Genomic DNA, 25,484 nt, shown 5'->3' with positions numbered 1-25,484 from the left:
TGGGTGAGAAGAGCTGTGATGAGCAGACCCCACAGATGTTACCCCATATGAGTTGTTATTTTCAGACTGGTATTTTTTAAGTTTACAGCTTGTAGAACTGCATGGAGGGACTGAGCAGCCAAGATGATTTCCAAACAGTAGCAATTTGGATCAAACCAGAACCTGTGCAATACAATTATTTTGTCTTGCTGATGCAAACTGAACTCTTGAAACAGGGATAGTTTCTCTCTGTGTGTTTGCACAGGATGTTGCAACAAAGGGGCTCTGGTCCAGCTGCTTGAAAATGTGAGGTGGGAAGTAAATGCCAAGTGTTTTGTTGTTCTTAATGCTCCTATAGTTCAAATGGAGATGTAAATTTCAATAAATCCGTAAATTAGGTCATGCCATTAAGACATTACCTCTGGAAGCAATAATCCCACTAATTTTTCCCCATGCATGTGCAGAATGACTTTTGTTATGTGCATCAATATGGAGGTGATGGTGCATATAACAAAATTCATTTGGTGGGGGTAGGACCGAGAGGTCCAGAGTGTGAGAGAGACCAAGGCTGGGGCAGAGAATTGGGATATGGGAATGGTGAGGGCTCCAAAAGGGTGTGTGCCCAGGGATGAGGGGTATTGGATGCTGGCTGCCCCGAGGCTATGGAGGGGAGAGAACTCCCTCCCCCAGCTATCTCCCTGGCTGTGGAAGCTCTGAGAGCCAGAGCTCAGGGGGGGAAAAAGGAGTGTCTCCTCTTGCTTCTCTCAACCCATAGAATCTCTAGGGCTGGAGCTGAGGGATAGAGGCCTGCCCCTGCTACAGCCCTAAATACCCATGAAACCCTCGACAGACTGCTGTGTAGCTTCAGCTATTTCCACACTGGGAAGGTTCGACAACAAAAGTGCTATCGACACGCAAAAGTCACCAGAATTAAAATTGGTCAAACAGGTTTTTCTGCGTCCCACTGTGGACATTTTATGGCACATTGCTAGGACCCTGTGGACTGATAGAGTGAAACAATGCACAACACAGTGCAGTGCTGAGGGAGAGCAGAGCTGATCCTTGCACTTCTTGGGATTTTGACATAGCTCTGTGAGCTCTCTGTGCTAAAGAATGCAGAGAATCAGCAGAGAAGTCTCACTAGCCTCCCCCTGCAGCAGCAGTCTGCCTGCCACTGTATTCCTAGCAGGGCAGAACAGGAGCATTCTGGTGATTTGCTCTTTCTTTGTTTCCCCAAACAAAGCAGGTCACTCAGCTGTCAGATACTTCCCAGAGTTTTGAAAAAAAAGGGAGGGTTGCATGTCCGCAGGCAGCAGATATCACAAAGCTGAGCACAGCTATCAGGGCTAGCGCACTGTGGGATACTGGCCAAAGCCAGTTCTCTGAAAAACAAACAAATAGCAGAGTCCATGCTGGCTTTTTGTCAACAATAAAGGGGGGGAAAAGCAAGAAGTCTCTTGCAGGGCTGGAAGTTTTTTGTTGACAAAACTGGTTGCTCTCCCTGCCCCCCACCTTCCCAATAGTTGCATGGCAGAGTAAGCTCTTTAGGGTTGCCAGATGGTTTCAACAAAAATACTGGACACACTTTACATCACAATCTACATTACATCTTATTTAGAAAATACCGGACATTTATAGTTTCTCAATTTGTCTCCCCGAACAGAAAGCTCAAATACTGGACTGTCCGGTTCACCTGGCAACCCTAGCTTTCGTTGTTTTGTCACCAAAAGGCAAGTTTTGGCAACAAAATGTAGAGGTCCCCACCTGCAGCTTCCTGAACAGACCAGTGTTCCAAAAGATGCATGGGTCATATACCTTTCTGGACTGACTGTGCGCCGTAGGAAACACCTATGGTAGGGATGGGAAGAGAGCCTCCGTGGGCTGGATCTGGCCTGCCAAGTGCATTGATCTGACCTGTGGCTGCCTTATCATTCCCCCGCCCCAGGCCAATCAAGACCTGGGGGTGGGGGAGCATGCACAGTCTCCTCCCTGAGATAACAAGCTCTGTGCATATTTTCTATTAATGCAACGATAGACTTTCTATGAGCTTATACTGCATAGAAGGAAAGAGTTAGGTAGTACAAAACGCACATTTCTGGGGACAAGTTTGGGACAGAATTTTCTGGTGTCACTCTGCAACGTCATTCAGAAGTGGCTGGCTAAAAGCATTTATATAATTCAGCTGGGAGTGATTTTGAATGTTCTAGAGACTGTATGTGAACAGGCCAAGAGAAGTAGTTCTCATAGCCAAGCAATGTGAAAGGGTCCCAAGGTTGGAAGGTTGAGAGGACGCAGCTGTTCAATTGCCCAGATTGTACTCTGTCTATGCACATTTAAGTAACTATATAGATGTGACGTTCTCCAGTGTGCATTCTCTTGGTTAACAAAAAGTAATACCAAATTAGTAAATTGGTATATCCAACGTCCAGTTTAAGTAAAAGAGAAGCAGATATGACTTGAGTCCGCAAAAGAATATTTCTGATTAATCATATTAAACAAAAGCATAAATTGTAATGAATTCCACTGGTTAAAATGAGTCTGCCATAGCCACCAATAAAAACCGTTCTCACGATAAACAGAATGCACCAATGACACTTTATAGCAGGGGTGGGGAGACTAAAGGCCTGTGGGCTGGATGTGGCTACCGGCTTGTAGAATTTGGCCCCTGAGCTTCGGACTCCACCCTACAGCATTGGGGAGTCTGTGCTCCAGCCACCCTGTGGCCCTCTGTGGGGTTAGAATACACAAAATCTACTAGCCTGGGCCCCCCTAAGATCTGCATCTTTCTTCTTAGTTGGGGGCCATGTCAGTGAGGGCTCCCCATCTCCTCGCTTCTCACTTGTGTGTGGCCCCCAACTGATTTTTCTGTGGGTCAGTGGCCCTGGCCCCCAGAAAGGGTCCCTACCTCTGCTTTATAGTATGGCCTCTACACAGAACAAAAGTTAAGTAAGAAACAGCTGGTGTGAATTGGGATATATCCACTGTCTTCAAGTGTAGTCTCTACCAATTTACACCAGAAACAAAAAACAGGACTATGTAGCACTTTAAAGACTAACAAGATGGTTTATTAGGTGATGAGCTTTCATGGGCCAAACCCACTTCCTCAGATCAAATTGTGGAAGAAAATAGGCATGACCATATATACCAAAGGGATACGATCAAAAAAAGTGAACACAAAAAGGACAAATCTAATTTCAAAACAGAGGGGGGATGGGGTGAGGAGGTAAATGTCTGTGAGCTAATGATATTAGAGGTGATAATTGGGGAAGCTATCTTTATAATGGGTAAGGTAATTAGCGTCTTTGTTAAGACCCCGGCATAAAGTGTCAAATTTAAGCATGAACAACAGTTCAGAGGTTTCTCTTTCAAGTGTGGTGTTAAAATGCCTTTGAAGCAGCATGCAGGTAATCAAGTCATTGAGACAATGCCCTTTCTGGTTGAAATGGCAAGAAACTTTTTTCTTTATGATACTGTCTGACGTCCGTTGTGTGTGCATTGATTCTTTGGCGAAGCGTCTGAGACGTTTGTCCAATATACATAGCAGATTGACACTGTTGGTACATGATGACAAATTATATTTCTGGATGAGCAGGAATATGTGTTCTTGATCTTATTACTGAATTGGTTAGGTCTAATAACGGTGTGAGCAGAGTAAATATGTGGACAAAGCTGGCAACGGGGTTTGTTGCAAGGAAAAGTTCCAGGGTTGGTATTAGTGTGGTATGTCCTGTGGTTGTAGGTAAGAATCATCCTGAGGTTAGGTGGTTGTCTGTAGGAGACTATGGATCTGTCTCCCAGAGCCTCTCGGAGTGTAGTGTCCTGTTTTAGTATAGGTTGTAGTTTATTGATAATGTATTGGACAGGTTTAAGTTGGGGGCTATAGGTGATGACAAGTGGTGTTCTATTGTTGGTTTTCTGGGGTCTGTCTTGAAGTAGATGGCTTCTGGATATTCGTCTGGCTCTTTCAATTTGTTTTTTTATTTTTCCGGGTGGGTAATTGAGGTTTATAAATGCTTGGTAGAGATCCTGAAGTTTCTGGTCTCTGTCAGAGGGATTAGAGCAGATGCAGTTGTATCGAAAGGCTTGGCTATAGACGATGGATCGTATGGTGTGTTCTGGATGGGAGCTGGAGGCATGAAGGTAACTGTATGAGTTAGTGGGTTTTCTGTAGAGAGTGGTGTCTAATTTACCATTGGTGATTTGTACTGTGGTATCCAGGAAATGGATCTCTCGTGTAGACTGGTCCAGGCTGAGATTGATGGTGGGGTGTAGGTTGTTAAAATCTCTGTGGAATGTCTCCAGTGTTTCTTGGCCGTGGGTCCAGATCATAAAAATGTCATCGATGTAGCGTAAGTAGAGAAGGGGTAAAAAGGGACGGGATCTGAGGAAACATTGTTCTAAGTCAGCCATAAAGATGTTAGCGTACTGTGGGGCCATGCGGGTGCCCATGGCTGTGCCGCTGATCTGGAGGTATAAGTTGTCCTCAAATTGGAAATAATTGTGGGTGAGAACGAAGTTACATAGGTCTGCTGCCAGATTGGCAGTGGTGTCCTCTGGGATAGTGTTTTTAATTGCTTGTAATCCGTCTTCATGTGGGATGTTGGTGTATAGAGCTTCTACATCCATAGTAGCAAGGATGGTGTTATCAGGGAGGTTATCGATGTTTTGTAGTTTTCTCAGGAAGTCAGTAGTATCTCAGAGATAGCTGCGAGTGGTGGTTGCATAGGGTTTGAGAAGAGAGTCTACATAGCTGGGTATTCCAGTAGTGAGCGTGCCAATATCTGAGATGAGGGGACATCCGGGGTGTCCTGGTTTATGTGCCACTGATCTGGAGGTATAAGTTGACCAAATCCACACAAACACCTTCTGAACCACTACCAGGATTGTTCTATCTGCTTCCCAAAAATCAGCTAGACTAGACTAACACGGCTACATCTATCACTAATTTACACCAGCTGAGATTCTAGTCCAACTAATGCAAAAGTATCATGACACTGTCAATCACTATTATAGGAACATTAAATGCTGAGACCTCCTGGAGACTAAGTAAAGAACCAAACTTGAAAAGAAAAGTTTTTAAAACTCTACACCTTCATTAAATGAAGCTAACTGCTCAAGATTGATTGTCTGACAACAAGAGAGTAATTCTAAGCAAGTCCAGCTCCCGTAGTACCTCAGAAGTAGGAATTTTTCAGGAATGGAGATTGTTCATAAATCTGAACTAAACATTATGGTTGTTCTTTCACAAGAATAAAAATGTTGCTTTTAACCATCAGAATTTAAAAGAAATAAGCATAAACAATTTTCTTACTTTAAAAAAAGTATTAAAGGCTATGATAAGGTAACATATTTCCCATGAAACTCTGCTGTTAAGTATTGGTTGTGGGTTTGTTTTGGGTTTTTTGGTCTGCTGTCTGATTGTGTACATCTAGCTCAAAATGTGGTATGAGAGACTGGCAGTTTGTAAGTCTGGTGTTCATAACTGAAGTTATACTGTACCTTTTCATATTTTGGTATAGTTCATGATACTTTTCTTCAGGGCAAGAACTGGTACTACAAATCAACTTCAAAACATTGCAGACCCTCTGTTCCCTCCCTCCAAAAAAAAATCTGTTTCTCTGCATGTGTTATTAAAATTACAGTTAAACTTAAAAGCATTGTTCTATTGAGTGATTCGGACAGATTTGGACATTGAATTCAATGTGAAACGAGTGTTTCATCCATGCGTGCACAAATCTCAATATATCTTTTAACTATGGACTCAATCCAATACCTGTATTCAGAACACAAATACAGGCAGATTAACTAGTCTGTGCAAATACTAGTTTCAGCTTCTCATATATAAGGAATCTTAGCTCAAAAATAAAGAAGCCTGGCATCTGTCTAATGAAGGTTGGACACAGAGGGTATACACTGGTTTCTGTAGTACATAAATTGTGTGAATGTATCCTGCTGAAGTAAGCACCTAATCTGAAGAGCATTAGAGGGAGTAGAATATAGATGTACAGGTTGGACCTCCCTCGTCCGGCACCCTTGGGACCTGACCAGTCCCAGATGAGGAATTTTGCAGGAGAGATCATATCTGGCTCCCCTGTTATTGGCTCTCCACAGCCCTGGACCAGCCACCAGCCTCCTACCTGATTCTCCCTTGTTACCAGCCTCACTGTCCTGCCAGTCCCCCCATCTCTTTCTCTGCACCTGCTGTGGTGCGCCAAGCTCCTGGCCCCGGGGGCCAGTGCTACCAGGTTGTACCTGGCTGCCCAGTTGTGGTGCGCTGGACAGCCCAGCTGCGGGGAGCCCATCTGCCAGCCCTCCACTGGGACACACTGGTCCTGGAACACCTGTGGTCCTGCCGGACGACAAATGTTGCTGGACTAGGGAGTCCCGGATTACAGAGGTTCAACCTGTAAAAAGAACAGGCATAAAAGTATATTAAGTCTTAGAACTAGAGCAAGTTTAAGCAGTTATTTCTGATGTAAATGCTTCAGTTGTTAAAAAAACCCGATTTATGATTTGTTGTTTCGCTCTGCTACGTAGCATGTAATCAGTAATGCAGCACGCCATTTACCATTTAATTCACTTAATTGGAGTCTGCTTTAATACATTTAAACAAGATGTGTATTTTCCTCCCTTTTCAGTGATCAACAGTATTCACAATCTTTGCCATAAAACCAAGTTAGGCTAAATCTAAGCGATTAGCATTACAGCTGCAGAGCTGTCTCTGTAGCACAACCATGTAGACCATTGCCACATTGCAGAGCTGTCTCTGTAGCACAACCATGTAGACCATTGCCACCATTTCCATTGCTGTAGTAAATCCATCACACTGAGATGAAAGATAAGTTAATGGACTGTGGCTTAGTGTCGCTTAAGTACACCCCTACATGACATAGGTAGGTGTAGTCTTCTTTTTCCAAGGTCCAAACTTCTTGGTCAAGTATAGGTAAGGTCCAGCCTCCAAAGGAAATTTTTAAAAGATTAGTAAATAAAAATGTGAGGTCTGTTAAAAAGAATCTGGTGGTTCAGTATTTTTACACTAATCAAATGACAGCATTTTTGACAGAATATTGTACTTTTTTGCCTTAACAGAAATATTATTTATTGAGGACCTATAATGCTGTAATACAATAAAATATTGATTTTATTGTAAAATTATGCATGTAAGACTTGAAGTTAGGTCTTACCAACATGTCTTAATACAGTATATAAATATAACCTTTTTTGGTCAGATTTCTGTATGGGTTGTATATTTAGATACAAGAATAATATTTTAATTGTAGGTAGCTACATTGGGATGAATCTGATGAACTATGCATGTCTTTATACCAAGAAGAACTAATTATTGCATTACTGTAGTCATGACGTTAATGCTGTAGCATAAAGGCAGCATGGAATCTCCACTTCAGTTTTGCAGAGCCAAAGATATGGTTCAGATCCAAACCAAAACCCAGATCCAGAGGTTCATTGGGGAAAAATATTCTTGTTTTGGCCCATTTCTCCCTTGTAGGTTTAGAGAAGTCATGGTGTTTGGACAGGGAAATTCTCTTTTTGCAAGTGAAATAATGCACATGAATTTCTTCTTATAATATTTTTTTTAAAAAAAGAGAACAATGGCAATTGGAAAACATGAATAATTATTAATTCCTTTGCTAGGTCCCAAAAATAGCTGTTAAGACAGAGTTTAAGCCTTTCAGGAAGTGCACAAGTCTCCTCCAGAAGGACTCTGACTACATCTACACTGCAGTACTATTTCGGGACACCTGTGGTATCCCAAAATAGCTAGTCCACGTCTTTTGAGTGTGCCCATTATTTTGAAATACAACAAGCTTGCTATTCCAATGTCCCTGTAAACCTCATTGTACAAGGATTAAGGGACATTTTAGAATAGCGATTCATTTCTAAATAAGTGCTGTGTAGACAGCACCAAATCTCAAAATAAGCTACTGCAAAATTGACTCAAAATAAACTATGCAATTGTAGATACTCTCTAGGAATGCTAAATATTCTTATCAATAGTATTCAGTACAAGTGTAATTTGGCAACAAAAGCTAGATTCATAAAAGCATATTAAGCTATCAAGAGAGACACCATATTTTGCAGATTTTATTCAGATTAATAAGAAAGATAGCAGCGGGAGCTTTTATGATGGATTGCTTATAGTGGGGGTGGCCAAATTTACCAACCCTCTGAGCCACATTTGATAATCTTCAGAAGTACAAGAGATGCAAGACATGCACAATCTGCCCTGTGCGGTAGCACCTTCTGGGACATGGGGCTAAAGTCCCAGACACCCCCACTTCCTAGCAGGGCAGAAATCTCAACTGCAAACCCCCTCCTCCGGCGTTTGATAGGGGGGAAACAGAGGTGAGGCATGGGGGGGGGGGGGGGAACAGTCTTCATAAGCCACTCTAACAGTGAAAGAGCCACATGCAGCTCCTAATACATAGTTTGGCCACACTTGGCCTCTAGTATCTTCTAGTGGTGTCTGAATTTGGTTACAAAGCTTCTGAATATTCCTTTAGATGCAAAGCCCTAAAGAGAGTTGGGTGAGAGAGACTAAGAAATGCCAAAATCCCCCCAAAATGATTGTTCTATGATAGTGTCTCTCAAAATGGTCCACGAAACCACTTTGAGAAACCTATTAACTGGCTGCACCACAGTTTGTTTATTTACTGGCGCCCTGACCACCAGGTTCCTATTGTCTCATGGCTCCGTTTCGTCGTCTGAAGCCAAAGGCAGCTGGGGGAAGCAGCGTGGCCTGGGCCTCTTCTTCCCACAACGCCCCTTAGCTGCAAACAGTGAAACGGAGCCAATAAGAGCTGCAAGGCTCCATGGCTGCACCACTGGTAAATAAGCAAACCAGTGCCGCCAGTTAATAGGTTTTGTGGACAACTTTGAGAAATACTGTTCTACGGAGATGTACAGAAGCATGTGCTACCAAGAATATGGTTATGAAAGAGGGGAGTGGGAGGAAGGACAGAGTGTGGTTGTATCATTTGCTATAACTTTCTTCTGAAACTGGCTTCACTGCCCAAGGAGGTCTTTTGGCATTGATGTCATTGGTCAGCCTTAAGGTTGCCTGAGGTCTGCATTAACATAGATAATTCAGTATCTTTCTGGAAGGAATCCAGATCTTGTACAGCATTTTTTTCAGAACAGTGAGCTGTCATTTGGAGGAAATAATTCTGAAGCAACAACTGAGCCACTGTTTTTACTCATCTATGGGTAAAGGTTAACACAGAGAAAGCATAATTAATATAGTTTGCAGAACATCACAAAAGGATAGAAAGAGCTGAAGGGGAAGAAAGAAGAGACCATAAACAGAAACACTTCTCTCTGGCTTCCAGAGAAGTACAGTAGTTCTAAAGTAGGCAATGAGGGAGCAAGCAAAGGAAAGAAAAAAAAAGTGTGATTTTATTTTTGTTTCATTGTTTTTAAGAGAACATTTTGTAATTTGTTACCTAAGAGTTTTGTTTACTGACATACAACTAGCTATATTTGTTTGCACCCTATTACTTGAATTTTGCCGTACAACAGAAATCAATGAATAATATTCTGGATTTATTTTCTGTTTTGAATCCTCAACATGTAAGGTTTTCTCTAGTGAAATCAGGAGTGCTGTAACATTTAATTTAAAACAAATGTGTCCATCACACAGAAACTTAGAAAATGTGCTTTTTAGAGGTCTAGATTGCAATAATATCAGCATTGCAACAGAGTAACACTGTGACTCTATATGGACAAAGTAACTCACTGGTTGTCCCATGTTTACCACAGTGATATGATTAGGATATATTTTGTACAAAATATGCCTTGTGAAGTATCACTCAAAGTCTCGATCCGTTGAATATCAATATCCTGTTGGATTATATATGCTGTCATTGTATGCTAAATTATTATGTTTTGCTATGTACAGGCAGTCCCCGAGTTACATGGATCCGACTTACATCGGATCCCTACTTACAAACGGGGTGAGGCAACCCCGCACTAGCTGCTTCCCTCAAGCAGACCAGGGAGACGCGAAGCTAGTGCCCCCCCGAGCAGACCAGGGAGACGCGGAGCGGCTTTTCTCAGCAGACACCTCAGCTTGAGAATAAAGGACTGAGGGAAGTGAGGTGTGGGAGAATAAAACTGAGCTCTGGAGAAATGTTTGGCTAGAGTTTCCCCTACAATATGTACCAGTTCCAACTTACATACAAATTCAACTTAAGAACAAACCTACAGTCCCTATCTTGTACGTAACCCGGGGACTGCCTGTATTACTGAAATTTGTTGGAAAGCTGGAAACACCCACAACCAGTCTTTCAGGTGCAACAGTAGAGAAGCCAGAAAGGATTGATAGCCCATAAAGGGGAATACACACTTACAAAGACTTCCCCAGGAACTCAGAGAGTATGTGGACAATGAGAACTGTTTGACTCACATCATAGCAACAGATCTTTCCAGAATGTGGAGCAGGGGTGGGTTAACGGGCCTCCATGGACCAGATCTGGCCCGCTGAGGCCCTGCTGCTCCCAGGCCAAGTAGGGCCTGAGGGAGGGGGGAGCGCCTGAAGCCTTCTCCACTCTGCGAGCAGTGCACAGCGCTTCAAAGTGCTGCGCGCAGGGTAGGGGCAGAGTGGAGAAGGCTGCGCACACTATTCACAAGGGTGGGGGCAGAGCAGAGAAGGCTTTGGGCCCTCCCCTTGTCCCCAGGCCCTAATTGGCCTGAGGGCAGGGAGCACGCAAAGCTTCCTCCTGCCCTGCTAGGAGCATGTGGTGCCTTGAAGTGCCATGTACTGCTTGCAGGGTAGGGGGAGAGCGGAGGAGGCTTCGTGTGCTCCCCACCCCCACGCTAATCAGGACTTGGGGGCGGGGAAGCTGCGTGAAGCTTCCTTCACTGTGCCCCCTGGGGTGGGGGAGCATGCCAAGCCTCCTCCAGGGCATGGGTGCCTAGTGGGAAGGGGGGGCGCAAAGAGCTTCCCCTACCCCCAGACTAATCATGGTCTGGGAGTGGGGTAGCCCAGCTTAGGGTCCGCCCCTTCCAGAGTGGCCTGGAGCTACTTCAAAAATTTTTTGAAGTGGCCCCCCAGGCAAAAATTATTGCTCACCCCTGATGTGGAGGAACTTATAAAGAAGTGGAAGGGACAATTATTTAACCTCATTTCCCCTCCATCTCAACACCTGGAAGCATGCCTAGATACAAGATGATGGGGTCAAATTAGCTATTACCGCTTACTGTTACCTTCACTAAGAGAAATATCCACAAATAGTTGAATAGGCTACAGACTTTACAAGAGCATCTTCAAAATAATGATTTATGCCACCCAACAAATCTACAAGGCAAAGTATTATCTCCATTACAGAATCGGCAAATGAGACACTAAAATAACTTGCCCAAGGCTACACAGAAAGCAGTCAGAAGTCCTCAGATGGAAAGTTAGATATACCTCCCACCCAATCTCATAACTGCTTTCTAGTCCATGTTGACCCTGAATAGTATTTTGCTGGTTTTGAATATTAATATTCAATGAGGTAGCTGGCCAGGACGGTCAAAAAATCTGATATTCTGTTAGGTTAACATTTCCTTTCTTCCTGATTTGGATGAGAAGTTGTATCATCACAAATTTACCCCAAATGGGAAGTTTACAAAAATGTAAATAAGTGTTGAAGCACTTCATTTTTCCATTTTCAATTGAAACTATATTGATAGTCCTAATCAAAATGTTTCATTGCAGCTTGTTTGACTATGAACTGTGTTCATCCAGCTACCATGACACTTCATATTCCTCAAGCCCCCCTTCTCCTTTCTGGGCCAGGCATTTTTCATGATGCACAGTTCAACATCAAACTGACTGGAAATGAAATGTTTTAATTCATGATGACCCATCTCAAAATATTTCATTTAGATAGCAGACCAAAAATAAGAGTGAAAATAAAAACACAGACAAAAGTCAACGTTTTTCTGCAGAAACTATTTTTTCCAATGGAAAAAACCATTGAAAGAAAATTCTCAACCAGCTCTAGATGAGCACTGTTTTGCATTAGTAATTGGATCATCAAAGTCTGGTAGCATGACAAACAGAAGGGAAATACCACGGAGGCAACGCCCATGGTTCCTACAATACCCTTTGTTCATCTGTAAGGCCACAGATGTAGTTTTCTCTGCATTACCAAAAAAGTGCTTGCTAATTTGTTCAAGTGTGTATGTCTGTGTGTAGAGTACAAAAGTAACAAGGGACAGAGTGCAAAGAGAAATGCAGAATCCCAGAATTTAAATCTCTTTGGAAATCTAAGTTGCTCTTAAAGTATGTTCACCAAGGCATCCTTATTTCTTAAGTTTGTCTTCTCAGATGCACATGCTTCAATTCCCCATTAACATGGTTTTATGTTGCATATAAAGTTTTTTCCATTTTGCCTGCTAACATAACACTCCAATTACAAAAAGTTCCAATACAAGTGAAGTCCATCAGAAAAGGTAAAGAAAAAAAAAGTATTCATTCATAGCCCGATAATAAAAAAAAAAATCAATTTTTTAAATATTTTTAATGAAGCATCTTAAAACAATTTTTTATAAAGAGGTCTATCCTGAAATTTGAACCAATTGTTAATTGTTTAATATAGAGGCAGTGAACTTATGACCCACGAGCGAGATCCAGGCTTACTCTGATCAGGCCCACAGCAGTCTCCACTCTGAGAGAAGCCGAAAGCGTTGGTGCTCCCTACCCCAAATGAGTTGAGTGAGAGAATGGTTTGTTGTTGTTTTGTTTTGCATTTTTTTGCTTCTCACTGTGTGTGGCTCCTCATTGATTTTTCTGAAAGTCAGTGGCCCCGATCAAAAAAAGCTTTCCCACCCATCATCACTTCATAATGCAGTTCTCTGCAAAGCACATCATCCACTCACCACAAACAGAGCCTCGCACTAGTCTCCTTAAATGCGGTCTCTCAGGGAGGTAGCGATATTTGCATCCAAATATACTGAGGTTTGATGTGTGATCTCCAAAGAAACGGAGCTGGCGGTATCTCTCCCCACATCGGTAACAGAAATTAGTGTTGCATTGCGAACAGGTCATGTGGTCACATCCTTCTGTTCTCTGGATGTGGATCTTTATGAGGACAAGAGAAAGAAAAAGAAAATGTTAATTTAAACAAAAACAGTAAAGCAGGTACTATCTAATAATTATCTGGAACGAAGGTCAGATGAAGAGTCACTACGAGTGATTCCCAGAGAAACAGTCACCTTGCATATCACAGCCATTCTACTGGTAACATTATCATCTTCAATAACTGGTCAATGAAATTAATACATGGTTTTGCTGCTCCACAGACAAAGTTAATGTTGGATTACCTCCCCATTTATATGCCCTCTTTTATTTATTTATTTTTTTAAAGAGAACATTCTTTTTGTACCCCAGCTAAGAGCTCAATGGAGTTCCCCAAATAATCCAAATGTTATTGCAGTTTTAAAATAAAAGCTTTGGTGATTATTCAGATACTTTATTCAATAAGTACAACTATGGTTCAATTTAAAAAGTACTGAAAAAACCTAATTTAGAAAGGCACCTTTCCCTGTCTGCTGATCTGTCATTACCCTATTCCATATTGAAAACGCAAGTGAGCACCAATCTTGCCTGGTCCCAAGCATACTGGTCCCTACTGCAACTGCTGAACTCCCCTATTCTCCATCTTCATTGACATCTCAATGTACAAATTATGGAAGTTTGCCCAAAGATCCTGCACACTGATTCATACACAAGGAACCACAAAATGTAAAAGATCAGATTTGGTACATTCTTTATTTTAAAGAGTCAACTGATTGAGAGAAACATAGAGCCACTGAAAAGTGCTTTACATGTCCTCATCTCCTTCCACAAATATATATATACACCCCTGATTCTTGCCCCTTATACTTAGGGTCACCTCTTCAAATGGTCTAGCATCCAACTTTATATCACTCAAATCGCAACTAGAAACCCAACTCCACCATTGCCCTGTCTTTACCTTCCCCACCCTGCACCACTGAAGTACAGCAAAAACTCACAGATACAACAAAATGTGTTATCTTTGCTTGAATTTTAAGTTACACTTCAGATCTCCTGCCTCTACCCACTGCTCTCTTTGGATTATCAGCCATTTAAGGGAGGGATTGTCTTCCTATGTCTGAACAAAATCTAGCATGCCTTAGAAATAACTAACATGAACACTGAAACCCCTCCCACCTTTTTTTTTTTTAAATGAAAAGAAAGTCTGTCACCTACCTCCCCTTCGCTGCTATGAGTTCTCTGATATCATTTGTGATCATTTCATGTCTCTCTCAGAAGATTCACCAGGCATTGCTCAGGTCCCCCACCCTCACCCCCCCTTTTTTTTTTTAAATAAAATGAAAAATGTAAATGCTTCACTTGAATCATTTTTCAGCCCCACCACCCTCCCTAAAGCGTATCTGCAAGGTGAGAGGCTCGGGACTGGGACAATCCCAGATGCGGATGGAAGAGGGATGTACCGCCAGCCGGCTTCTTTCACCTGTATGGTGACTGTCTCTTTCCCGCATGGCTTTATGAAAAGCAATCCCATTCCAGGTACATCCCATTTTCCTGATACAACCAAACCCTGACCTTGCTTTAAGTTAGGATCAGAGGAAACTGCTTATGAATTTGGCGGTCCTAGCTCTTACCATTTAGGAGGGGTTCTTGAAAAGACAGACAAAAGCATGGTATCAGCTCAGAGATCCTCAGTGATACTATCACCACAGAGAGCAGTAGGTGGTGCAAATCATCATTAGTGTCATATTCCCTCATACCACCACTTTTAACCACTTACAGCTAAGGCTGCCCACCACTGTTCAAGAGCATCAGAAGTGGAGCCATATGTGGGGGCCACCAACGGTGAGAACCTGCCTGATCATCTGGTATCCCATGCATCACAACCCCCTGCCAGCCCCAACCCCTCCCAGAACCTGTGCTCCAAAGCCACTCCCATAATTCTCCCGCCCTCCCTCCCCCCCCCCCACCACACACAAACACACACACTCCTTCCTTCCTTCCTTCCTTCTAGTTAACCAGCATTTTCAATTTACTGGCACCCTCAGTTTCTCCAGCATGCTAGAGGATGCTAAAGAATTTTTGCTGGATCACTTTGAAAGTGCATCATTTACAGAGTCAAGGGTCAAACATGTTTCACTGAACAGAATAAAGGATGCTTCCATCACACTACCACCCAATTTTTATGTTGTTCAGTTGACTAACAAATTTATTTTTATTAAAAAAAAAAACACCTCACAAAACAAAAAACATTTAGAGTTCTGGATCCCAGCCCCTAGGGACTGTATCAGATCAAGCTAGGCTCACCAATTAACCTTCACAGTTACATGCAGTACTCTTCTCCCTTCCCTACCCCATTCCCCAGGGGGAAGAGTGGGAAAGCAGGAGTCATGCACAGAGCTTTTAAGCTGGCTGCCTACAAATGCTGCCTGCCCCAGCCCAGCATGTAAATGTGTAACCACTGGGATTTTCAACAGTTACATATTTACCTAAATAAACACATTTTAGCATCCTTAGAATAGGCCTCAAATCTGAAAACCACTAAAGAATATCCTGAAAGAAATCTCTGCCTGCAAGGCTAAGGAAACTATTCCTGAAGGTTCATTCTCACATCTTTAAATATCCTTCTATAAACACACTCAACTAAACCAATAAAACATGAACCATTCACATATTTGAACTGAGTCACTGCATCATCTTATTGTGGTTATCTGTGTCTTCCTCCATCTTGCTGTCTTAAAAGCTGAAACCACACAAGCACCTCACAAGACCTGAAACCACACAAGACTCCCACAGAGTCGCCTCCCCCGCATCCTACCGTGCTGCTGCCGCCTCCGAGCTGAGCTTGGGGCAGGCTGTTGGGATGCAGGAGGGGGTTCTAGGTACAGGCTCTGGGAGGGTGGGTGGCAAGGAGGTAGTACCACAAAACTAACATCCATGGAGAGTCAGCTTAAAAGCTGGATCTCGTCACATATTGGCTTCCTCTTAGCACCCACATAGCTCTGGTTCAGTGGGCATTTTCCCCTCACCATCTTGAGAATACTCCAATGGAGATGGATTATTATGCAGCTAAAGGTTGGGGAAAAAAGTGACGGATCAGATATCATTTACATGTTTCTATCCTAAACAGCAAGATTGTGACATACAATAGACACCATGAGGATTGTGCAGCCCTAGAAATGTACTTTGCTATAATTAGCACATTTCAATTGCTCGATACATTTAATTTCTTTGTTAATTTCTTTGTGTAATCCTCCTCTCTAACAGAGATGGAAAATGAGAGCAGCCAAACACAAGACAACTTGAATCTGAAGAATCTATTATTGGCCTGCCCCTACATGGCAACAAGCACCTCCAACTCCCACTGCAGTCAAAGAACATTCTTCATATTACAGATTAGGTCTACCTAACAAGTTTATCCAAGAATCCAATGATGCTTTATAAAAGGTGGATAATTATACCCTTTTCAGAGATGGGCAAATTGCAACAGAGAATGACTTGGCCAGGATGTCACATTGAATCAGTGGCAGAGACTGAAATAGATCCCTAAGCTCCTGCTCTAAACAACCACATTGTTTATTACATAGTTATAAAATAACCAACATCTACATTAAGGCTGTCAAGCAACTAAACATTAATCATGATTAATTATGCTCTTAATAGAATACCACTTACATATTTTGGATGTTTTTCACATTTTCAATTACTGTATATTGATTGTATTCTGTATTGTAACTGAAAAGTCTATGATGCTCACTTTATATTTATTATAAATATTAGCACTGTAGAAGTAAAATAGTATTTCTCAGTTCACTTAAGCCCTGTAGTGCAATCTCTATCATGAAAGTTGAACAAAGGTAGAACTGAGTGTGTGGGCTGGGGGATGGGGAGGGCACATTTCTCCTGAAATCCCCAGCAAATTCACATATTCTACATATGACACTTCAAGTGTAGATGCTGTACAGTAAAACAAGAAAGCAGGGGAATTTTGTTTAACCACACTATTTTCAGAGTTTTTGAAAACTTATGTTAAGAGGAAACTAGTTGACTGCTCTAGACATCTCTGCCTGAAATAAACCTAGAACTTTACACCAAGAAGCATATTGGTGTAACTATTCAGAAAGTCACAATGCACTAGATACTCCAGAAACAGAACAAACAGGATCGGTTAATAAAAAGTTAAATTATTTAGTCATAAATCATTTAATATAGAATCCAAAGAAACTTCAAGCCTGCCATTTTAATTATCTTTTACAAATATTAAAGGCAAAACATAACATACCATGGGTTTTGATCACACATGTTTGTGGCTGCTTATGTAAGTACATCTTACAAGCAGCAACTGCACCTAAACAAATGTTTCTGTCAGATGCATTAAAAGTGGTATTCACTCACAAAAAAGTTACGGTGGGATTAAAGTTGTGGCAACATGATGATGCCTTGTGCTCGGTGTACCTTTCTAGAATATGAAACTCTAAGATACCTACCTTAAAATGTTGTAAAACAAGAAATACTCCCCATATATCCCCCAAAGGAGCACTGTCATAACACTAAAACCCTCACAAACTTCAGAAAAATCAAAACATTGTTTAAGGAACACTTTATTGGCACTATGTTGGCAACAAAAGGCCTCTCTCTACTACACAGTGGATTGATACCACAGCAATCAATCCACTGACAGTCAATTTATCGCATCTGCTTAGACTTATCGGCTACGTCTAGACTGGCCCCTTCTCCGGAAGAGGCATGCTAATTTCTAACTTTGGAATAGGGAAATCCGCGGGGGATTTAAATATCCCCCGCGGGATTTAAATAAACATGTCCGCCGCTTTTTTTCCGGCTTGGGGAAAAGCCGGAAAAAAGCATCTAGACTGGCGCGATCCTCCAGAATAAAGCCCTAATTCCTACCTTCCATGAACATTTGGATTTTTTGGTGGGAAAGGGAGTTGGTGGAAAACACAAAGCAGCAAAAACACAGCCATTCAAAAGAAGATCCAAAAGGAAATACAGAAACGTATAGCTGTATTGAAAAATAAAATCATAATATGTTCTCGATTCAACGTATACCACTTTGATCATGTTTGCTTAAAACAAACAGTAATACCCTGCTCCTTTTAATACTTAAGCTTTACTACTTTTTTCAGTATCCTGATTTAATGGCTGATGTTGATTTTACTATATAATAAACATTACTGCCTACTAGAATATGCAAGAAAACTGATTTAATTAAGTACAGGTTGAACCTCTCTCAACCGGAGGAGGACCAGAAGCAGGAGCCTTGTGGGGGTGGGAACCAAGCTATGCTGGCTGCAGAGGGACCAGTGGCCGTAAGCCCTTGTTGCAGAAGTCTGGCTGAGCAGTGGTAGGGCAGTTGAGCTCTGGCACAGCAGCGATCATCTGTGGTGGGGCCAAGGGCCCCCAATGGCAGGAATGAGCTTCTGCAGCAGGGCAGGCAGGGCCAGGAGCCCCAGCAGCGGGACCAGGGACTGTCATAGCAGAGCATCAGGGCTGGTGGGGAGCTAGCCAGGAAGCCAGGCCAGGAGCAGAACCAATGGCAAGGGAGTGAGACACGACCTCCCCTTGTCTGGCAAAATCCCTCATTCGGGACCACTCAGGTCTCAAGGGTGCCAGACCAGGGAGGTCCAACCTGTATGTCAAGAAAGAAGGTACTGGACCTAGAACAAGTTAAGATTCATCAAACAGAGCATATTTGCTGCAGATTCTCCTCCTCCCTTTGTTTCTCCTCTCCTTTCCCAATATGCATATGGGATATTCATCTGCTTCAAGATATCCCACTACTTCAGATACAATTTTTATTTTCATAAAAGTTACAAGTGCTATTTTGTGGTGCATCTCCACTTTCCTGAGGTCATTTTCTGTACTATGAGATCTACAGATGAAAAATAATACATCCGACTAGATGATAGTATTATTGATACTTTGTACTACAAACACTGAGAAGAGCAGAAACATTTTAATTCTTTAAGTAGTTATTGTTATTACTTCATTGACTAGATTTTGCTTAAATATTTTGATACAAACTTTTCAGACTCTATAAGCTAAGAGAACTCTGTTCTCCTCCAAAGATGCATGCTGAACAACCAGAATTCCCACCCCGATATTAGTGCAGCTTTGATTTAATATTATGTTGTTACAGGAAAAAAATCACTACCAAAAGGAATTAACAAGAACGACCTACAGTAAAGAGAGTACAGTGTCAATATTTCACTTTAAAATGATAACACAAAACATTCAACTTTGAAGACCTGCCGTATCCATCCTGTGACACCATGAAAAAAATTGTTTAAGCAACAATCACACTTCCTCACACACAGATTACAGCTCAACAGAAATACACAATTCTTAAACATCACTGAACTGCAGACAGGGTTTTATTAAAGTTTCTTTTCCACACATTTGCTTGTCTATGAAATGCTACAGCAATACTTCATAATCCACTTCCCTGAGAACTGGTAGATAGGTCAATAAAAACTCATTTGTTGACAGAGAACTGTCTAAAACGAGGGTTTGCTGTAGAATAAACTTTCAGTTAAGAGAATTTCATTAAATTTCTTCTGTGAAAGTGGCAACCTTCTTCTACAGTTCAGATGAGACCAAGGCCAGAGGCTCTTCTTAGCACAGGTGACTATTTTCATTCACCTGATTTTCATATTGCTCTTCTGCTACTTCCAGCATAAGAAGACATAACTTTTCCTTAAGGTATTGTGTTTTCATTCCTATTTACAAACAATGGGAAGTGGTAGTGATTTTGAAAGAAGACATACCTAACTAAGGGCAGCTCTTGATTATTTGTACTATAGGCAGTGGCTGGCATTGGGAAAGTAGGCAGTTCTTAAAATTCCTTCAAAGACTCTATGCACTAGTCTGTCGTCATCATTTTTCAGTTAAGAAAAATAACAGCAAAAGACCACTTACCCTAAATATTTCTGTGTTAAAAAAGCACACTCATAACACCTGACCTAATCACCAGGGATCTAGGATAGGGAAAACTTTCCCATAGGAAAGTGTGTAGGAAGTAGAGGGGAAATCTTGTGTGGGAATGCACTGGTATGTTGGGGATAGGCGGGAGGAAGATACTAAGAGGGCAAGGGGCAAAATTGTGCTTAGAGATTTGACAGGGTAAAAGATTGTGAAAAATTCTTTCACAATCCAGCACAATGCAAAGCAACTGTAAACCCAGTTCATCTAGCTGATATTGTTTGGCCTATTTGCGGTGTTCTAGGGTGAAGTAAAGTATAGATACCGCATTCTGGGAACAACCAGAATTCCCACCCCGATATTAGTGCAGCTTTGATTTAATATTATGTTGTTACAGGAAAAAAATCACTACCAAAAGGAATTAACAAGAACAGGATACTGGCCAGTAAGTCTCCTGGCCAAATCCCAACTCTGGCGCCCCAGCCCCTCCCTTCCCCAACCCTCTACCCCCCACTCCACATACCCAAATCCTCTATCCCCCTCCTGTACCCATATCCCCTCCCAGATCCGGCACCCCATCCCCTACCCCAGATCACAATCCAACCCTCCACACCGTAGTCCAGTGCCCCAGGACAACTGCCTCCTTCACCCAACCTCCCTCCCTTACCCAAGCTCCCTTCTGCACCCAACCTCCATCCCAGACCCTGTACCTCCTCCATTAATATGCCACCCTCTACCACTTTCCTAATTCTTGGAGTGCCCCTCCCCCCCATCAAAAATTTTTGCCCACCCGATTTAGAGGGATACAACATTTCTTAAAGATCTATTTTTAGAATAATCTTGTCTTCATGTTTATTTGTAAATTCTGAGAAATTTCATTCTGAACTCAGAGAATAAAGCACAAGCACCTCTTGTTAAATTCAAAACTCAATCTTATTTATGCAGCTAGAGCCCTGCACCTCCTTAATATACATCCATTATAAATTTGCTGAGATGACAAATAGAAGGCTCTGTCTGGCTAATTATTTAGATCATTCAAATGAAATTTTGAAAGCTTATGTTGTGTCATAATAGAGGATAGCTTACCTTGCACTTTGGACATTTCTGGGCATTTCTTTGCCCATGTTCAATTTCACTGGCCCAGTGACGCAACAACTTGTCTCCCTTTTTGTATTCTTTACAGTTAACACCTTCATGCCAGGGAGAGTGGCACTTAAAACACCAGACAAATTGGCAAGTTGGACACTGGATCTGCATAAACACAAGTGAAAACACAAATTTTCAAGCTGGGCATTGAATGTGTATGGAAAAAACTACCACCACCACCACCACCTTTATAATTAATTTGAATTAAGATCTCAATTTTGTATGACTGTTAACGTCAAACAAACCTAAAAGTTTGATGAATAGTTTAAAAAAGCATATCAAAAAGTGGCAATTTAAACTGTATTAAGAAAATGTTAAAGCTACATAATTAATTACATGATTAATTACTCAAGATCAGGAGACAACAAAGTCCCCGGTCAGGTGCTTAACAGTCCCATTGAATTCAATGGAATTACTCAAATGTTAATTGTTTTGTTGGACTGAACTGAAGTTATTGTTGCACGCACAGTTCTCTGACCTTTTGTGACTAAGCAGTTCAATACAAATATTAGTTATCTGATAGATAACGTGTTTCATAATAGCACAGCTTTTTCTTTGAACTTTAATACAATTTAAATGCGTTTCATGATGAGTAACATTCAGTATTTTTTCCTTTCACATTCTGATTTGCACACAGATGTGGTCACAGCTTTATAGATTTACATGACCTCATTTTCACTACCTGGTACCTTGTGTAGTATTCTCAGTTTAGGTACACTCTCAGTTAAAAACTATTTTTTATCTGCACAGAGCAAATAGTACCTAGAAGCCCCAAACCCATTGTAGTAGGCACTTGACAAACACAAGGGTCTGGTCCACCCTAAGTTGCACCCATTTTAATGTGAGCTGTGATTCTAAACCAATTTAGCTAAAGAATTGCAACTATGTCCTCACACAAAGGTTTCTCTTGCCCCCAATAGCTTTACAAAGGCCAGTTCAACTAATTCAATCCATATTAAATGTACAGAACTGCATATGGCTTAACTCAACCACTTCAACTGTGTGTTTAGACTAGCCCCTAAAAAAGACCCCAAAGAGCTTATGCGGTCTTCCTACAGCTGTCATTTGATGGTGTTTTAAGCCACTTTTCACAGGTACAAGTATCTACCACCAGGGCTTGACAAATTGCTGTTTCTACTTGTCTGTGGCAAGTAGGTTTCAGCCGGTTGCCCCATTCACCGGCGGCACGCGCATGCACAATGCAGGTCTTGCGCATGTGCAGTGCGCGACTGGTGAGTAGATTTCACCGCCATTTGTCAAGCCCCGTCTACCATAAACCAAAAAGGCAGAGAATCAGTACCAGAATTCCGATGGAGGTTATCCTCTTTATATCTATTTTAATATTTTTAGGAGTTGCCATGTACAGGCCATCCGCAAAAGATATGTTCCAAAAAACTTGGACTTACAGCAAAACAACTTAAAGGGGAGAATTTCTCTCACAGCTGACTTCCATTTGTGCAAACTAGGGTTTTTTTTTTTTTTTTGCATGACTTAAGAGCAGGAAATGGAAGGACTTTTAATGCATCAGTTCCTATAAGCATCAATGATATTAGTGCGGAACAGATGTATACCTGGGGTGACTTATAGCGGGGATGCCCTGTATTACATATTCTCTCTAACAAGTACAGTCTTCCTTATGCATAATTCAAAATATGAGACTGTTAAACTTTGCTGGTAAGTTAGATAGCCTATAGGAAATTATTTAAAATTTGTGTGTAGTAGATTATGTAAATTCATTTACTTAGTACTTTTAGTGTATATTATATTCTAGTCTTTGAACATAGTAGTGCTCCATAGTCCTACAACAGCCTTCACATTACACATAACATTGAAAAAAAAAACCCACAATATAGTGCATTTGGCAAATAGTATAAAGAACTATTGAAGTCCTCAAGGAAGGCAGTACAAAGATTGTGAGAAAAGAGTTAATATTAATAGGAATGTTTCCATCACATTTAAAAAATGAAAGCTTTTTTGCCTGTAAGTACTTCTCTGCAGCAGTTGTAATCCAAGTATTTCAGACAGTGACAGTGCATGAGAACATGAAAGTCAGACTCACTGACTGATTTTCAATATCCAAGATTTAAAAAAACAAACAAACAAACAAACAAACAAAAGCAGATTTAAAAAAAAAAATTAGGGGGCTATGCCCGTTTGGTATGCTCACCAACGCCCCTCTATCCACCGCAATCAGATTGTGGCCTCCCCTCCTACCCTTGCTGCAGCAGGAGGGCCACCATCAGCCCTTTCTGAGCCAGATGGGGGCTGGATCACAGGGCCTGCCCCAGGATTGAGGCCAGGGACAGGATGCTGAAGCCAGATGGGGGCTGGGCTCCTAGTGAGGCTTTGTTGGTCAGGCTTCATTGTAAATAAAGTAAAATATTATGTCTAACAAAAAAGGTTTCAATGTTGTCTTTATTCATGGCAGGGGTGGGGAAACTTTTTTGGTCAAGGCTTAAAAGAGAACTAGATAAATTCATGGAGGTTAAGCCCATTAATGGTTAATAGCCATTATGGGTAAGGAATGGTGTCCCTAGCCTCTGTTTGCCAGAGGGTGGAGATGGATGGCAGGAAAGAGATGGCTTGATCACCACCTGTTCGATTCACTCCCTCTGGGACACCTGGCATTGCCCACTGTTGGCAGACGGGGTACTGGGCTAGACGGACCTTTGTTCTGACCCCGTATGGCCATTTTTATGTTCTTATGACACATTATGCTACATTTGTGATTAGTTTGTGATCTCCACTCCAACATTAATATATAGCCATAGAACCCTCTTCCAAAAATTGAAGACCTCCAGCAGGTGGCCAAGCTTGCAAGGAGGCCTCAGACCGAGAAACACTTGGCAATATATCAGTAAGGCAGTAACTTGTCAAGGCTCTAACCAATCAATTCCAAAATTTCAAGGAAACGTTCTAGGGACCAGTGGCCAGAACTCTATTTATGTTAAACAGAAAAATAAGTTAACACATGATGCCCCCATCAGCTCTTCTTCTAACAACTTCATGATATCTCTGCAATTGTGTACCAAACTCGTTGATAGCATTTATGATTTACTCCAGCAAAATACACTGTAACCCTGCAAAGCAGTTTGATCCTAAATCTGCAACCAGACATCATTATTCCAACATTTTGATGAACTGAACGTTTCTTCACACATATGTGCAGCTTGTTTTAGGTTTCCCTATATATAGGGAATCAGAATAGACAATATAAAATACAATAAAACCTGTGTTATCCAGCACACTTGGGGATTAGGGCATTCCAGTTGTCTGAAGGTCCCACCAACCCAGGAAAAACCAATGGACAATAATAGTAAAACTCAAGTTTTTAATATTGGTAGTTTTGAAGTGTGAGGCAGTTGGTTTCACATTTCTATTTTGAGTTAAAGATGATTAGTACTTTTTAAATAAAAAAACTTAAGCCAATCATGGTAAACCAAGCCAGGCCTGTGCGCCTGAAGATATGAAAGTATTATGGCTGGGGGCAATGCCAGTTAAAGTTTTCTGGTTAACAGAGTGCCAGATAACAGAGGTTTCACTGTACTTTGTTATGTAGAATTCAGAAGTCACCCTTGCTATACTGAAGGTTGAAAAACTTCTTCTAAACTAACCTCTAGTTTCCTGACATTTTAAAACATGACCTTCAGGCTGAAATTTTTCATGAATAGATATATTTCCTACTGTTAAATGCTCAAAACACCATTTCCCCTCACCACAAAATAGTTCCAAAGCTGATCAGTAAATAGAAAATACCTTAGCAAATAATAAGTCTGAAAAAATTCATTTTACAAATGAGAGGCTAGAAACAAAAATCCCAAACTAAAAGACAAAAGACAAAGGATTATCCACTCTCCAATGATAACCCAAAACATATAGAGGGAGAGCGGAGAACAGGAGACTATGAAATTTCTTCAGAATGGAAATTTTCATTTGAGAAAATTGTCTAGCTCTTATGGTTATAAAGGAATCTTTAACAATTAACCAAAATGAAATCCATTGCAGTGGGGCTTCATAACTTTCATAACTTTCCAAGCAGTGGCAAAGTGAAATTAAAATGTCACTGGGAGTTTCACAGGGGTACACTGAGTAGCAGTGGTAGAATTGATAAGTTTCACATTACTACTTGGTAACTATTAGCAGAAAAGCAGATACTAGAGTCACACAAAGGGAGATGGGAACCCAAACAACATAGTTCAAAGCTAGACAGAATACGGGAAATCACCCCAATCCATACCAACAGGATGAACTGGGAAAGCAGAAAAATGAAGATCCAGCAGCAGACAAAGAACTCAAAAAAGTGGAGTGTGAATGAAAAAATATTCCATATTTAAGCCATATCTTCAATCTACCTCTCCTTTTCTCGCCTCAATTTCCACTCCATTAGGGATTTGAATGACTA

The 25,484-nt window shown here is 41.4% G+C and overlaps 1 protein-coding gene across 3 annotated transcripts in view; it reads right to left on the bottom strand.

Annotated features, from left to right (window-relative positions):
• RNF217 (ring finger protein 217) overlaps positions 1–25,484 on the bottom strand; it is an 81,781-nt gene that overhangs the window by 18,191 nt on the left and 38,106 nt on the right. For 2 of the 3 annotated variants that reach the window (XM_075924096.1, XM_006139447.4), the window contains exons 3-4: positions 21,023–21,187; positions 12,862–13,063 (exon numbers count right to left, since the gene is read on the bottom strand). In XM_075924096.1, coding sequence (XP_075780211.1) covers positions 12,862–13,063; positions 21,023–21,187 — 367 coding nt within the window. The remainder of the gene's footprint in view (positions 1–12,861; positions 13,064–21,022; positions 21,188–25,484) is intronic. The other variant, XM_075924097.1, reaches the window with a different exon arrangement.

Source organism: Pelodiscus sinensis, chromosome 3, assembly GCF_049634645.1.
Source record: "Pelodiscus sinensis isolate JC-2024 chromosome 3, ASM4963464v1, whole genome shotgun sequence".
Taxonomy (NCBI): domain Eukaryota; kingdom Metazoa; phylum Chordata; order Testudines; family Trionychidae; genus Pelodiscus; species Pelodiscus sinensis.
The sequence above is the reverse complement of the archived record's forward strand: the minus strand, read 5'-3'. Positions and strand labels throughout refer to the sequence as shown.